The 14259-nt window shown below is 45.2% G+C and overlaps 1 protein-coding gene across 7 annotated transcripts in view; it reads right to left on the reverse strand.

The window, feature by feature from the left end:
* The window catches only part of ARSG (arylsulfatase G), a 66674-nt gene that overhangs the window by 51366 nt on the left and 1049 nt on the right, over positions 1 to 14259 (reverse strand). For all 7 annotated transcript variants that reach the window (XM_085885135.1, XM_085885134.1, XM_085885133.1 and 4 more), the window contains exon 2: positions 8094 to 8311. In XM_085885135.1, the coding sequence (XP_085741261.1) occupies positions 8094 to 8287 (194 nt within the window). In that variant the 5' untranslated portion in view covers positions 8288 to 8311. The remainder of the gene's footprint in view (positions 1 to 8093; positions 8312 to 14259) is intronic.

The following is a 14259-nucleotide window of genomic DNA, read 5'->3' on the forward strand; positions in this document are numbered from 1 at the left end:
TTCAAGCTAAATATTCCATTGAAAAAAGAAATTGTGTTCCACTCATGGTAATATTTCAACCACCTTGGAGTTACTTTCATCAACATTGTGTTTCAATCATTCGTCGTTGCACAGAAATAGTTCTGAAGGTCAAATTTCTCACGAGCTTCAATTATATAATTTTGGGTGAGTAGAAAGGCTCTTGCAACATGAGAAGGCAGATTCACAGGCCTTGGCAGAAGCAGTAGCCAGTGTAGCAGTATCGTCAATATAGACCCCTATAGTGTAGTAGATAGTAGAAAATCGTGCAAATTATGATACAATCATCAAATTTGGCATTTCTATTCTGCAGGGCTTTCTGATCAAATCTGCCTGATTGGCCATTTGAAAATCCAAATTTTGAAAAATTAAAAAAAAAAAAAAAAACTTCAAAAAAGTCAACATCACGAATCAATGTTGGATGCTGGCTGAGATTGGTGAATGTTTCAGAAACATCATCAAAGACGTTCCAAGTCTGCCATGCAGTTTTCTTCCCTTTACCGTAGAAGGCAGACACGACATCACATCCAGTGAACGCATGGAAGTATGGGATCCCTCTAGCTTTCTCAGGCCCTATTGCAGAAACTACCTCATGGACTGGAATCCATCACGCCTTGGCTCCTTGGCCAAAGGCAATCCACATGTTCTCAAGACCTAGTTCCTGTAAAGATGGCAGTACAGATATTGCTATGACTAGTACGTCCGTGTCATTAGCCTTAATGATAATGGACTTTCTACCATCCGTCGTTGCATCCCTGGCGTGTACAAATATTTGAGTGTCAGCTTCTTCATGACAACATGGAGACACAGCATCCAGTGACTTCCTTGTGTTGCTAATGGCATCTTCTCCTTTTGTGACAATGACTGTGCTTGTCATCTGTGCTTCACACATCTTTTCCGCAAGGAAGTGAAACAGCTCAGTCTTGTTGCTGTCATCTCGAAGAAAGCTTCTCCAGTTACTTGGGGTCTTACTGGTTCCTGTCACTCTTCTTCTGATTCCTTGCCCCCTTTTCCACCTTGCCTCGGACTTCAGACTCGACTTCTTGTACACATCAAACACTACGTCCACCCTCTCGTACCTGGCACCATAGGATTCCACCTTTGGGATGATGTCTTCTTTAGCATAGTCATCAAACATCTTTGAAGTGCATGAAGGTAGGGCATTGATAAGTGCTGAGCCATCAATGATGACTGCATCTCCCCTTGGATCTCTGTCTGGGATGTTCACTTGTGCTTCAAGAATTTCAGCCAGCTGTGAATCAAATTTTTTTGAATTTTTTTTTCTTCAAATTTTTCAAAATTTGTATTTTCAAATGGCCAATCAGGCAGATTTGATTAGATTCCCCTGGAGAACAAATGTGCCAAATTTGATGCTTATGTCATCATTTGCACGATTACTCTCAAAAATTGCTGTTATCTGCCCCACTACTAGTGGAAATCCCTCCAAGATTTGGTCTCGGGCTCCATTTGGCAGGCAACAATATGGATTATCAATGAATGCATAAAAGACCGAGGATTAATTCTGTCCATGAAATCGATGTTGGTTGTGAAAATTAAAACTGGAAAGCAAATGTTTGATCCAGTAAAAGACATTTTATACTTTATTGAATCATGCAGTGAGAACAAAGATGGAGCATTTGATAACAAGACAAACAAGTAAAAAAGACAAGCCGGGAGGTGACATGGGTGGTCGCTATACAATTGCATACTAGTCATACAGTTTTTGACAGATCGGGCTGAAAATTTTTGAGAAAGAGGTTGATTATAGTGTGCATAAAAGTGCGGAAGCCGATTTTTGATTTTCGAAAAAAATATTTTGGGGATTTTTTCAAAAAATTCAAAGTCCCGTTGCTAGGCAACGGTGGCGTCCATAGCAACAGTGCTCAAAAGCATACAACTAGATCCTGGTATGAACCTACCAGTCAAGTTTCATCAAAATCGGTTGACTCCTCTAGCCTCCAGAGCTGTCCATTACATACAAACAAACAGACAGACATACAGATGCAGACAGACGGAAAACCTGAGAATAAGGGTAGTCTAGCGACCACCCAACATAAAATGTCATAGCCCCCTATATCCCACTAGGGGTCTATATTGATATTGGTCTTCCCACCATCGTCAATATGCCTATATCCCAGAAAAAAAGCCAATATCCCAAAAAACAATTGCAAAACTTCTGTCAACAAAAATATCCATAAACAAATAAAAAAGACATAAATTGTCATAGCCCCAGTTGTTTTAGTAATTTTTCTGTATGGAGTTAAAGGGCTAGCCCATATTTATGTAGAACTAAAATGGCTGCCAGTCTACCAGTTGGCCATCTTTGATCAGATTGTAAAAATAAAGTGAGGGGCACGTGTATACCATCATGTACTGTGCTTGTGCAAATTTTGAACAAAATCGGACCGTGCATGTCTGAGAAACAGGGACACATTTAAGTAACAAAATGGGCACCAGTCGGCCATCTTGGATCTGATCTCAAAAAAAATTACGCTTTTCTAAGCCATCATTTCTCATCTGTGTGAAAAGTTTGAACAATATCGGTAAATGCATGTCCGAGAAATGGTTGAGGAGTGTTCGACACTGGGTTTGTTTGTTTTTTTTTTACAAATAAAATGGCTGCCAGTCAGCCACCTTGGATCTGATGTCGAAAAAAAATGACGTGCATATGTATACCATCATCATCTTCTTCTTCTTCTTCTTCTTCTTCTTCTTCTTCTTCTTCTACTTCTTCTTCTTCTTCTTCTTCTTCTTCTTCTTCTTCTTCTTCTTCTTCTTCTTCTTCTTTCGGCTGCTCCTGTTCGGGGTCGCCACAGCGGATCAACCGTCTCCATTTCGCTCTATCCTCCACATTTTCCATTTACACTCCAACCACCCGCATGTCCACCCTCACCGCATGCATGAACCTCTTATTTGGCCTTCCTCTCCTCCTGCCTGGCGGCTCCATCTTCAGCATCCTTTTCCCGATATACTCCGCTTCCCTCCTGTGCACATGTCCAAACCATCTCAATCTCGCCTCTCACTTTGTCTCCAAACCGTCCGACCTGCGCAGTCCCTTTAATATACTCATTCCTTATCCTGTCCATCCTCGTCACTCCCAACGAGAATCGCAGCATCTTTAACTCTGCCACCTCCAGCTCCGCTTCCTGTCTTTTTGTTAGCGCCACCGCCTCCAAACCATACAACATAGCTGGTCTCACTACCGTCTTATATACTTTCCCCTTCACTCTTGCAGCTACCCTTCTGTCACAAATCACTCCTGCAACTCTTCTCCACCCACTCCATCCTGCCTGCACTCTCTTTTTCATTTCTCTCCCACACTCTCCGTTACTTTGAACAGTTGATCCCAAGTATTTAAACCCATCCATCTTCCCCACCTCAACTCCTTGCAACCGCACCATACCACCACTCTCCCTCTCATTTACGCACATGTACTCGGTCTTACGCCTACTGACTATCATTCCCCTTCTCTCCAGTGCGTACCGCCACCTCTCAAGGCTCGCCTCAGCCTGCTCCCTACTCTCCCTACAGATCATGATGTCATCTGTGAACATCATCGTCCATGGAGACTCCAGTCTGATCTCATCCGTCAACCTGTCCATCACCATTGCAAACAGGAAAGGGCTCAGAGTCGATCCTTGGTGCAATCCCACTTTAACCTTAAACCGGTCCGTCATTCCTACCGCACACCTCACCGCTGTCACACTGTCCTCATACATATCCTGCACGATCCTCACATACTTCTCCACCACTCCCGACTTCCTCATACAATGCCACAACTCCTCTCTTGGCACCCTCTCATAAGCTTTCTCGAAATCCACAAACACACAATGTAACTCCTTCTGGCCTTCCCTATACTTCTCCATCAACATCCTCAAAGCAAACATTGCATCAGTGGTGCTCTTTCCTGGCATAAACCCATATTGCTGCTCACAGATCATCACCTCTCCTCTCAACCGAGCTTCCACTACTCTTTCCCACAACTTCATGGTGTGGCTTAACAACTTTATCCCTCTGTAATTTCCACAGCTCTGCACATCACCCGTGTTCTTGAAAATCGGAACCAGTACACTTAATCTCCACTCCTCCGGCATCCTCTCACTTTCCAAGATTTTATTAAACAATCTGGTTAACAACCCCACTGCCATCTCTCCTAAGCACTTCCATGCCTCCACTGGTAGGTCATCTGGGCCGACCGCCTTTCCACTTTTCATCTTCTTCATAGCAGTCCTCACTTCATCCTTACTGATCCACCCCACTTCCTGATTCATTATCTTCACCTCTTCCAACCTTCTCTCTCTCATTTTCTTCATTCATCAGCTCCTCAAAGTACTCCATCCACCTTCTCAACACACTCTCCTCGCTCGTCAGCACATTCCCATTTACGTCTTTTATCACCCTAACCTGCAGCACATCCTTCCCAGCTCGGTCCCTCTGTCTTGCCAATCGGTATAAATCCTTTTCTCCTTCTTTTGTATCCAACTTCTCATACAGCTCGTCATATGCCTTTTCCTTAGCCTTTGCCACCTCTCTCTTTGCCTTTCGACGCCACTCCTTGTACTCCTGCCTACTTTCTTCATCTCTCTGACTGTCCCACTTCTTTTTCGCCAACCCCTTCTTCCTTACACTTTCCTGTACTTCCTCGTTCCACCACCAAGTCTGCTTATCTTCCTTCCTCTGTCCAGATGACACACCAAGTACCTTCCTAGCTATCTCCCTCACTACTTCTGCTGTAGTTGCCCAATCATCCCACCCATCTTTACCACCATCCAACGCCTGTCTCACCTCCTCCCTAAATACCACGCAACAGTCTTCCTTCTTCAGCTTCCACCATCTGGTCCTTGGTTCAGCCCTCACTCTCTTCCTCAACCTCACCTCCAACATCATCCTACAGACCACCAATCGATGCTGTCGAGCTACACTCACCCCTGCCACTACCTTAGTCTCTAATCTCTTTCAGGTTACATCTCCTGCTTAAGATGTAATCCACCTGTGTGCACTTTCTTCCACTCTTGTATGTCACCCTATGTTCCTCCTTCTTCTTGAAATACGTATTTACCACTGCCATTTCCATTCTTTTTGCAAACTCTACCACCATTTGCCCTTCTACATTTCTCTTGTTGAGACCGTACCTACCCATCACCTCCTCATCCTCTTTATTCCCTTCCCCAACATGCCCATTGAAATCTGCTCCAATCACCACTCTTTCATCCTTGGATACACTCTCCACCACTTCATCTAACTCACTCCAGAAATCTTCTTTATACTCCATCTCACACCCCATATGTGGGGCATATGCACTGATGACATTCATCATCACCTCTTCAATTTCCAACTTCACACTCATCACTTGGTCAGACACTCTCTTCACCTCCAATACCCTCTTGACATAATCCTCCTTCAGAATTACCCCGACACCATTTCTCCTCCCATCCACACCATGGTAGAACAGTTTGAAACCACCTCCAATGCTCCTCGCCTTACTCCCCATCCACTTGGTCTCTTGTACACACAGTATGTCCACCTTTCTTCTCTCCATCATATCAGCCAACTCTCGCCCTTTGCCAGTCATCGTCCCAACATTCAGAGTTCCAACTCTCACCTCCACACTTCTACCCTTCCCCCTCCTCCCACTGCCTCTGGACTCACCTTCCCCGTCTCCTTCTCCTCCTTCGCCCAGCAGTAGCACAATTTCCACTGGTACCCTGCTGACCACCGCTACCGGTGGTGGTCGTTGGTAACCCAGGCCTCGACCGATCCGGTATGGAAATTCGTTTTGTTGTCCGCATAATGATTTGGCATAGGTTTTTACGCCGGATGCCCTTCCTGACTCAACCCTGGTCGCCTCTTACGACACACAGGGATATGGTACACCTATTCTAACCGGGCATTATGTATACCAACATGTGTTGTCTTTATGCGAAGTACAAGTAAAATCGGTCCATACATGCCGGAGATAAGGTTGCAGACAAACGCACGCACGTACGGACACAAAAATCAAGACCAAATCCAGAAGCCACCATTTCAGACTAATTCCAACGGGGGGCTAACAAATATTTCAATATGCAGGACAATAATCCTCATCCCCAACTCCATACCACATTAAAGTATTTATTTATCATGCTAAAATTCAGCATTTATATGTGGGTTAGGGTATGTATGTCTGTTTGAACATTATAGATTCAAAAACAGGTTGGCTGATCTCCACTACTGGGGGTACCCAGGGGTCAGTTCATGGGCACAAAATACCCCCCTCCCCCCACCCTTTGCCTCTGTTGTGATGGTGGGAAGACAACTTGCAATTTTCACCTGTACACATGGAATAGTGCAAGTGGTTTAACCACTGCCCTCTGCCGGAGGGAGGGGGTATTGAGGGTGGGGAAACGACAACAGACGACACATTGCCAGTGATTTCCTGACAACGTTTTTTTGGAGCCGGTATTACTCGCTAAATTTAAAATATACAAGTCCCATTTTAAAGGTGTGGTTGGGGACTGTCCTCGATGAGGAACTGTTTTTATTTCAAGTGTCAAATATGTGAAAATGTTTCGTGAACTACAATCCAGTGTTTTAGAGTCATGAGTTTCAAAATGTTTATGAATCACATTATTCTTCATTTTTAAATGCGTTATTTATAATCTATAGCTCACCTCAATGGGATTCCAGTCGTTGAAGTTCAACTAAGACAGTGGAGCTACCAGGATAGCACAGGACAAAAAGCACACTTGCCTTTGAGCAGTTTGTGCTTGATTTCCAATCCTCCTACAAAATGCCATACTGATACTTCATAAGCAAGGAATTACATCAATAAGTAAGTGCACAATCATTCAGAGGATGTTTGAAAGATCCCATGACACCTTTTGAAAAGAGTAACTTCTCAAGAGCTTCATTTATATTTGTTCATTGTGTCTGATATTTCAAAAACACGAGGTGAAGATTGTTGTCGGGCACCGTGTGAGTAAAAAGGCTCTTGTGGAATGAGAATGCAGATTCACAGGCCCTGGCAGAAGCAGTATCCAGTGCAGAAGCATCATCAATATAGACCCCTGGTGGAAATCCATTCATGATTTTGTCTCGGGCTCCATTTGGCAGGCAACAATATGGATTGTCAATGAATGCATCAAAGACCGAAGACTGCATCAAGGATCAACATCAAAGTATGAAGCTGTGGAGTTTGTAACACCTGTACATGTTAAGGTGAGAACCACACTCACTCCCCTGGAAGATCTATAGAGGCTGCAACTACAAAATATTAAAGCTTGACTCCTCTGGATGATCTGTAGAGATTGTAACACCTCGATATTAAGGCTAGACCGTCCTCCCTCCTTTGAGATATGTCGAGGATATATCACCTGCATAATAAATACATTTATCTTGGCAAAATTGTGTGCTGGTATCCTGGCAAAATTGTGAAATACAGTATGGTGGTTTGTTTAGTCTGCATAAAAACAAAATTTGACTCCCAAAATTATATAAATACAGATATAACTTCGAGTTAGGATGCAGAGGAAGCAAAGGAATTTTCACCTTAATAATAAACCATCATCTGAGAAAGCATCCATCTGAAGAGGAGGAGGAGATTGGGACCACACTCTGTGCAGAGATTGGTGCTGCTTAAACAGTCTCCTTGGCTATTGGGCACAATCCTCGACGGGTCGCTACTCCGACACAGTATACCAGCATGCTGGCACTCAATTTGCTGACCTCGGAAGGATGACAGGCCGAGTTAACCCCACCTGGTATTAATTCAACAGCTGAGCAGGATTTGAACTCAGGACCCAAGGATCCAAAGCCTGCCACTCCAGCCATTAAGCCAACACCAGGCATAACATCCATCTGACCTGACCTATATATTGGCTTGTGAACCATTTTTGGACAATGCTTTGGATTTTATGTTGTTAGTACAATTATAGTTAATAAAAGACTATTGCATACTTGTCCAACAGTGTGTTTTAACACCACAATGCACTGTAACATCCTGCACTAAAAACATCCTGCACTGAACATCCTGCACTGAACATCCTGCACAATGCACTAAAAACCTTATACACACCAAATGTTTCTTCACCACATACCGCATTCCTTCCATTGCAAGCCTGTCCAAGCCTGGTGTGTCTGAGTCCGCGGTAGCATGATCAGCCATGTTTATGCCGAGATCTCCCCAGCCCATGTCATCTGCTAAAACAACCACAAAATTTGGAGGTTTGCACCACCCTTGTGTGCAAAACCAAATCAGCATCATCACTCCATGAAACGCGAAAAGGAACATGCTGGAAAGGCCATATATTCCTTCCTGTGAAAGATGAGGGAAATGGGGAGGAGAAAAAAAACATGTTACAAATTTTACTTCTCTGACTTGTACAACATGAAGATGCTAAATATGTTAGACATTGGTGTACATAGCTGGTTTAGACATAGCTAAACAAATATGTTAGACATAGCTGGTTTAATGAAGTTTCAAATTTTTAAAGACAACAAAATGAATTTAAAAAAATCTATAATTTAGGGGTCATCCATTCATCATTACAAGTGTGTGTGTGTGTGTGTGTGTATGTGTGTGTGTGTGTGTGTGTGTGTCTGTCTCCTCCATTACTCCAAAACCATGAAACCTAGCGGCCTAAAACTTTCCATGCATAATAAGGGAACTTCAAGGAAGTGCACGAGTGAAAATTGGGTGTTTTGGATTTATTAAAACACCCCTTCTAAAGATAATTAACGGCCTGATTTAATTATATCCTTCATCAGGCGCACCCTTGGTCATCACTCTCTGTGGGGTCTTAAGGTGCATCCTGGGTTACCTTGCTGGGGTCTGAAGCGGTTATGTTTTTTGGCCTGCTCAACCATGCCTCGACTTGGAAGAGGCCACAGTGATTTTTTTACTTTTTTTTTTTTTTAATATTGCAATGCTTATAAACGCCTGAGACGCCAGCGTTCGTGGCTTTATTTCATTTCCACGATCAGAGGGATACAAAACGTAATGTAATCAGCCTTGTGGAGGTATGTGCCATACAGAGTGCCCTTCTCATTAAAACGTGCATTTCATAATTTTGTTACTTCTACTTTTCATGCAAAGTTGCAAGTTGCTCATGCCCACATGGGATTCTAAGTGGGGTAGAGATGAAGGCGGCAAAAAGGCAAATGGCATCTTCTGTCATCGAGCCAGCAAGCTGGGAGAAACGATTCACATTTATTGCAACATCTGATGCAATTTAAATGTCAAAGGTGGTGAGGTGCTCTATTTGAAAGTGTTTGTTTGATATATGCTGCTTTTCGATTCCTTAGGTCCATAAATAAAAAAATTGTATTTGCGTCAAAGCCAGTGACCAATTGCAAAGGAATAGCCGGATTCTTCAAGATCAATAAACATGCAAAACCTCTCCCTCCCCCTCCCAAAAAGCACAGTGTTAGGTCCGCAGATAAGCTTGGCAGGGGGCTCCTCTTTCTGAATTGTAACCACTGCGAACACAATGCATTCGTTTGGGGAAGTTGTCACAAGAGGATCGAGTAAAACTGAAAACGATGGCCGGAGTACCACAAAAATATCTAACATATAAAGAAGAAAGTTTGTTTGTGTGTTTTATTTGTTGCTTGTTTATGCATTTGGACTCCGCAGGAACCAGCGCAATCAAACTTTGTATGGCCTCCTCTTTCATCCCGAGGAAGGTTGAGGGTTATGTTTGGATAAAAAAAATTGACCCCAGATAAAACCAGATAATTGACCTTCAAGCCTCGATCAGATCTTGTGCTTATACACTCCCTGCATTTTCTTTTCCCAGAAGCAATCGAGTAATATGGATTGTGAAGATTGTATGTTGAGGTTGTCGTGATTTGTTGTCAACAACATAAATTTAATTATCACAGTGTTTAAATGTGCGCTTGTTATTAAAAATAGTGTTTTACACAGGTTATGATAATAATTCTATGTTCAGGCCTCGAGTGTGTATATGTTGCTTACACACCGCCACAATCGAGTAATATGTATTGTGAAGATCACATGTTGAGGTCGTTTTATGGATGCAAGCTGAAAATGGAAACTGTGTATTCCCTTGGTACGTTTCTCCCCTACCTCTAATACTCTCCAGGTCTGTACGATCAATCTGTTTCTCTTTTTTTTAAACTTCAATCTACCATGTCGCGAAGATTGGCACAGTAAGATGCCCGCTGGAGCACATCCGATGGCTTCACTCACACTAATAGAGATCGCTCTGGAAAGGACCATTTAAGGCGCATCGCCCCTCCGGATTTGTTGTAACACCACTGGGTTCATGTTCCCCCACCTGTAATCCTTCCCATATGTTACACAAAAAATTACATGGGCTCAACTACTGATGTTAATTAGTAAAATCAACTAACTACTCGATTTTTATTGTTTTTTATTTTGCATTCCCAGGTCATGAAAATAAACTTTGCATGTAAGTGGTCTGCTTCTGGCCTATCAAGATATTTTTCGATTCTGACATGGAGTAAACTTTCAAGGGAATTCCCAAGGGAACACGTCTGTTAAGAAATATCTTAACCTTCCATCCTTGATTTATAAATCCTGCCAAATGCCACCAAAAAAAGACCCCCTTATGGGCAGGCAGAAACAAATTAGATGGAAAGAGAATGGCAGCCTCCAGGTCAGCTGAGACTACAGAGCAGACACAGGCTCGGGTTGAGGATCAACAAACAAGTCAAGCAGCCTCCAGGTCAGCTGAGACTACAGAGCAGACAAATGGTCGGTTTGAGGATGAACATGCAAGACAAGCAGCCTCCAGGGCATCATGGTGGGCACCTTTGGAAGGTGAAGCAATTCAATACAAGTCCATGCATATTCTGCAACACCCAAGCTTTCATACAAAACCATAAGGCCAACATTCCCCTATTTGTCATCCAGGAATTATTGTTACGAATCTGGCAGCCATTTGCACACAAACAGACAGCAGTCCCTAAGCTTAGTTATTTCGATAAGTATGTGTTTATAGTTAGAATCCCTCCTTCTGTCAAATGGGAATTTCGTATGTGCGCTACGATTTATTTTTAGTTCGGTTTTCATACATCAACGACAACAACATCCCTCCTTCGCTTCTGCCACTATCAGCCTTCCTCACGCGCATGCGTGCCGAGCACAGACGCGGGTGGGGCTTCCATTGCCTCAGATCGGAGCCCCGCTCCAAAAAAGGGAATGGAGTGTTTCCTCTGCCCAATGAGCCAAGGGCGAGCATCGCACGCACGCCCCACCCAATGGGAGGCGAGTGGCGAAATAAGAAATCGCTTGGACCTCAAGAGAGTGGTGAGCAGTCATTGTGGAAATTGGCTTGGTCTGCGGTCGTGGTTCGAGTGGTCTGCGGTTCTTTGCGGTGGCTCACCGTGGTGGTGGTGACCGAACCGTAGTGGTAGTGGTTCAAGCGGTCTGCGGTCGTGGTGGCTTGGTCTCGTTTGTCGACCGTGGACTTTGGGTTGTGGGTTCGAGTCCCACCATGGTGGTTTGGAGTCGGTGTGACCGCACGAGGCGGGAAGGTACCCCGGCCGGGCTCTACCGAATAAAGACCCACGGGGTCCATTTTCTTTTGGGTATGTGTGTGTGTGAGTGTGAGTGTGTGTGTGTGTGAGTGTGAGTGTGTGTGTGTGTGTGAGTGTGTGTGTGTGTGTGTCCATGGGCCCCGTCTGTAAGTAGAATTGTTAAGTGCCTTGTACATTGTGAATTACATTTCTTATTCGTGATAACTCTGCTCTGTGTCTCCCTTCCCGATTATTGCCTGTTGTAAAATAAACCCCTGTGTTAAATGTTCCAGTTCGCCGTCCGTGTTTTTCCTTCATTGACCCAGCACGGTGCGTCTTGAGAATTAGTGAGGCCGTTTGGGCCGGTAAGTTGTCATTGGGTCCGACGGACTGGTAATTCCGCTCAGTTACACTGGGCCAAGGTCGCTCGAACGACCCGGTTTGACAGAGCCCGTCGAGGGTGTGGTTTCCCCGGTAGCTTGACTGCATGGTTATTTAGGTATATTGGAGATCGAGACAATTAACCCTATGCCACGCGGTCAAAATATTGGGGTCCACGGTCTGCTATTGGACCCGTGACCTTTGGAGTTGTCCGAGAGTTACGACCTAAATTCCGGGTATTCTGTGGGAGGCGACTCTACTGCTCCACCTGGTGGTCGTTTATCGCCGCCGAACCCTGGCTCACAACATTATTTACATATTCCATTTAATTTCTCCGGGCAATGCCGGATACATGAGCTCGTTGTTTATGTGAAACATTGCCGAGCACTCTGTTCTGTTGAAGTGTTTGCTTGAGCACTTTGAATCATGTAAGTCGCTTGGCAAGCGGTAAGCAAGCCGATTATTAACGGAATGCTTCTGGCGCTTCATTTTCAGCTCAATGCTGGATTAAGAGCGACACAAAGTTCCTGATCCAGGTTAATTTTTCTTGAGACATGACCTCTTGTTCACGATAAGCGTCAATGCCGAGAAGCTAACTTCACAAAGGTCAGTTATTGAAAACACGAGCAACACATCAACAAGATCAGAGATGGTTGTTTGCTCTTTCCAACTGCAACCAAAATGGGTCCAGATCGGGCACCTGACTGAACTTTAGTTTGACAGTGCGTTTACTCCAGAGGTCGATGTACATATTCCTGTCGAGCCTTCAGAGAAAGCTCATTGACCGATGCCTCTGCAGATGAAGCAAAAGGATCACGAACCCAGTCACACTCCTCCATGTTGGTAAGCTTGAAGAACAGTGACGCTGAAACTTGTGAAGCATGGCCAGATGCTCTGCTGCCACATTCAACAGGTGTTTCCCCCCCCCCCCCCCAGGACCTGTGCTAATGGTCCCAATGAACACATGTAGTGAGACACGTCATATTGTTACGAATCTGGCAGCCATGAGCACTCAACATTTAGGTCCCCGTAGCTCAGTTATTTCGTTAAGTAAATGTGGATAGATAGCTCCCTTTCCCCTATGTCTAATGGGAATTAAGTGTATGTGCACTACGGTTTATTTTATAGTTAGGATTTTTACACCACCAACAACAGCATCCTCCCTGGCTTCCTTCCACCATCGGCCTTTCTGACGCGCATACGTGCCAAGCGCCTGTGGGCGGAGTTCCATTGGAAACTGATGCATTGACTCTGCTCCAGAGTCGAGCAAGACGTGTTGCCTTCAGCCAATGGGCAAAGCGTGAGCGACGTACGCTGCGTTCCAGCCAATGTGGAGGCACGACGCCCGAAGAAGGAGGAATGCCTCTCAGGGGGGACAGGCTGCGAGGATGTTCGCCATGCCCCCCGAACGAATCACAAATGGCGAGCGGATCGCCTGAGACAAACCGGCCAATCCGGAGGCAAGTTGCTTCGGGGGGGGGGGGGGTTAAGAGAAGCACGGGTGTGTGTGAAGACCTTCTTTTTCCCTTGAGCCTGTCCCGCGGAGGATCGCCTGCCTGCGAGTCTGTCCTGCCGAGAATAGCTTGCCTGTCTTGTCTGCTAGCGCTCGCTGTCTTGTCACGTGCCGGAGGAGCATGCTGGAGCCCGATGCTGCCCTCCGTACCCGGTGCTTGCAGTGGCATAGAGTTGCGGGTCCCGCCGAGCCCGATCGTCAACGGCCGCACGAGGCGGGAAGGTCCAAGCTAGCTTCTTACCTCCAGCTCACCTTCCCTCCGAGCTGGGGGTATCAATAAAGACCCGACGGGGTCCATTTCTTTTTGGGGGTGTGTGTCTGGTGTGTGCCAGTCCTTTAAGTCGCACCTGCATAAGTGTTTGTGTATAAATTTCCATTTCTTTTACATTCGGATAACTCTGCCCTTACGTGCTCCCCTTGTCCCCCAATTCTTGTAAATAAATCCCCTCTTGTTGAATGTCCCAGCTCGTCCTTGTCCTTTCTATCATTGGTTTGCCGCGCTGCGAATGTGAATAGGAGGCCTCATAGTTGCCGTAATCGTGCAATTGGCCAGCAGGGTTCTGGTACTCTCCGCTCAGGGTACGACTCGGCAACGGCCCGGATCGCGCAGATCCTGCCGAGGGTGAATTTCCCCGGTAGTTTGGACAACGTGGGTATTTAGGTATATTAAAATTGGCAATTGACCCTATCCCACGTGATCGACCGATTGGCGATCTTCAGTCCGATAAGGGACCCGTGACCTTTCGGATTTATCTGAAAGGCACGACCTAAATTCCGGGTGTTCGGTGAAGCCGACTCTACTGCTCCCTCTAGCGGTCGTGCTCGCCACCGAGACCCGGCCCCACAACAGTATTTCCTCTCTCCAC

This window comes from Eptatretus burgeri, chromosome 6 (assembly GCF_056783735.1).
Source record: "Eptatretus burgeri isolate ZD-2024b chromosome 6, Ebu_testis_v1, whole genome shotgun sequence".
NCBI lineage: Eukaryota > Metazoa > Chordata > Myxini > Myxiniformes > Myxinidae > Eptatretus > Eptatretus burgeri.